This window comes from Austrofundulus limnaeus, unplaced genomic scaffold (assembly GCF_001266775.1).
Source record: "Austrofundulus limnaeus strain Quisiro unplaced genomic scaffold, Austrofundulus_limnaeus-1.0 Scaffold49, whole genome shotgun sequence".
NCBI lineage: Eukaryota > Metazoa > Chordata > Actinopteri > Cyprinodontiformes > Rivulidae > Austrofundulus > Austrofundulus limnaeus.
This window is the reverse complement of record NW_013952451.1, coordinates 378,541-379,613: the sequence shown is the minus strand read 5'-3', so window position 1 is coordinate 379,613 and position 1,073 is coordinate 378,541. Positions and strand designations below refer to the sequence as shown.

The window sequence follows — 1,073 nt, the reverse complement described above, 5'->3', positions numbered from 1 at the left end:
GAAAAAATAATCGTTAGATTAATCGATTAGAAAATAATCGTTTGGTACAGCACTAGTTTTGAGAGACTTATATGGATTTTCAAAACATAACCAAAACCTGGAGGAAAGAAGAAATTAGGCTGATTAAGGAAAAAACCTTTGATATGAATGATTTTTGAACATTTTGACTTTCAGTTTTAATCACCGCTCAGCATTCATTCATTCATTCATTCATTCATTCATTCATTCATTCATTCATTCATTCATTCATTCATTCATTCAGTCCTGTGATTTGTGACGAGCTTGTGTGAGTTACGAGGTGTGTTTGAATGCAGTGTAACTTCAGATGCAGTTGGTATTTGCTTTGGCAGGGCATGAACGGGGCGATTCAGCCTCATGAGTTTTTGTTTTGCGCCAATAACATTTATGATGATGAATTTTCCACATGTGAAGCTCTGATTTACAGTGCTGATGTGTGACTTGATGCAAGGGTCACATTTAAACAGTTTGATCTGGTTAGGTTTATGGAGCTTTTACAAGTAGACACTAGGAAAAGKTGTTGGTATTTACATTTTGCTGTGATAAATTAAGTGTTTGCTTTTCCCCACGTTTTATTGAAAACCATTTAGAAGTACCTTACCACAATAAAAGCTCTTGTTTATTTTGCCGACTCAACACAGAAGCTTTGCTCTGTTACTCAGCACTTTTTTMATGATTAATGCTTTAGTCGGTTCAAACACCTGAGAAAATAAATATTTTCTCTGCCTTATTCTGTGCCGTTGGGTTTAATTATAAAGAATATTTCCACTGCTCTTTGGTGTGAAAGTTTACAGTCTTTTCTTAAAGCATGAAACCACTTCAAATATTCTAATCTGATCTTCTMTGTTTTATTTTTAATTTCCTTTCAGGCACTGGACCAGGATCGAACGTCTCTGCAGAAAGTGAAGAAATCAGTGAAGGCAATCTATAGTTCAGGTCAAGGTGAGGCTGCGTGTTTTATTTTTAAACTGCTTTATGTCTCAATCTGTTCTTYCGTCTATTTTGGTTCACTTTCACAACCTCCCCCTGCAAAGCATCTCCAGAGAAAAGCCAGG

General features: G+C 35.9%; 1 protein-coding gene across 2 annotated transcripts in view; it reads left to right on the top strand.

Annotated features, from left to right (window-relative positions):
- Positions 1–1,073, top strand: part of LOC106517470 (arf-GAP with SH3 domain, ANK repeat and PH domain-containing protein 1) — a gene marked incomplete at its 3' end in the record, with an annotated part of 60,024 nt that overhangs the window by 30,851 nt on the left and 28,100 nt on the right. For both annotated transcript variants that reach the window (XM_014008325.1, XM_014008326.1), the window contains 1 exon segment: positions 888–960. In XM_014008325.1, coding sequence (XP_013863779.1) covers positions 888–960 — 73 coding nt within the window.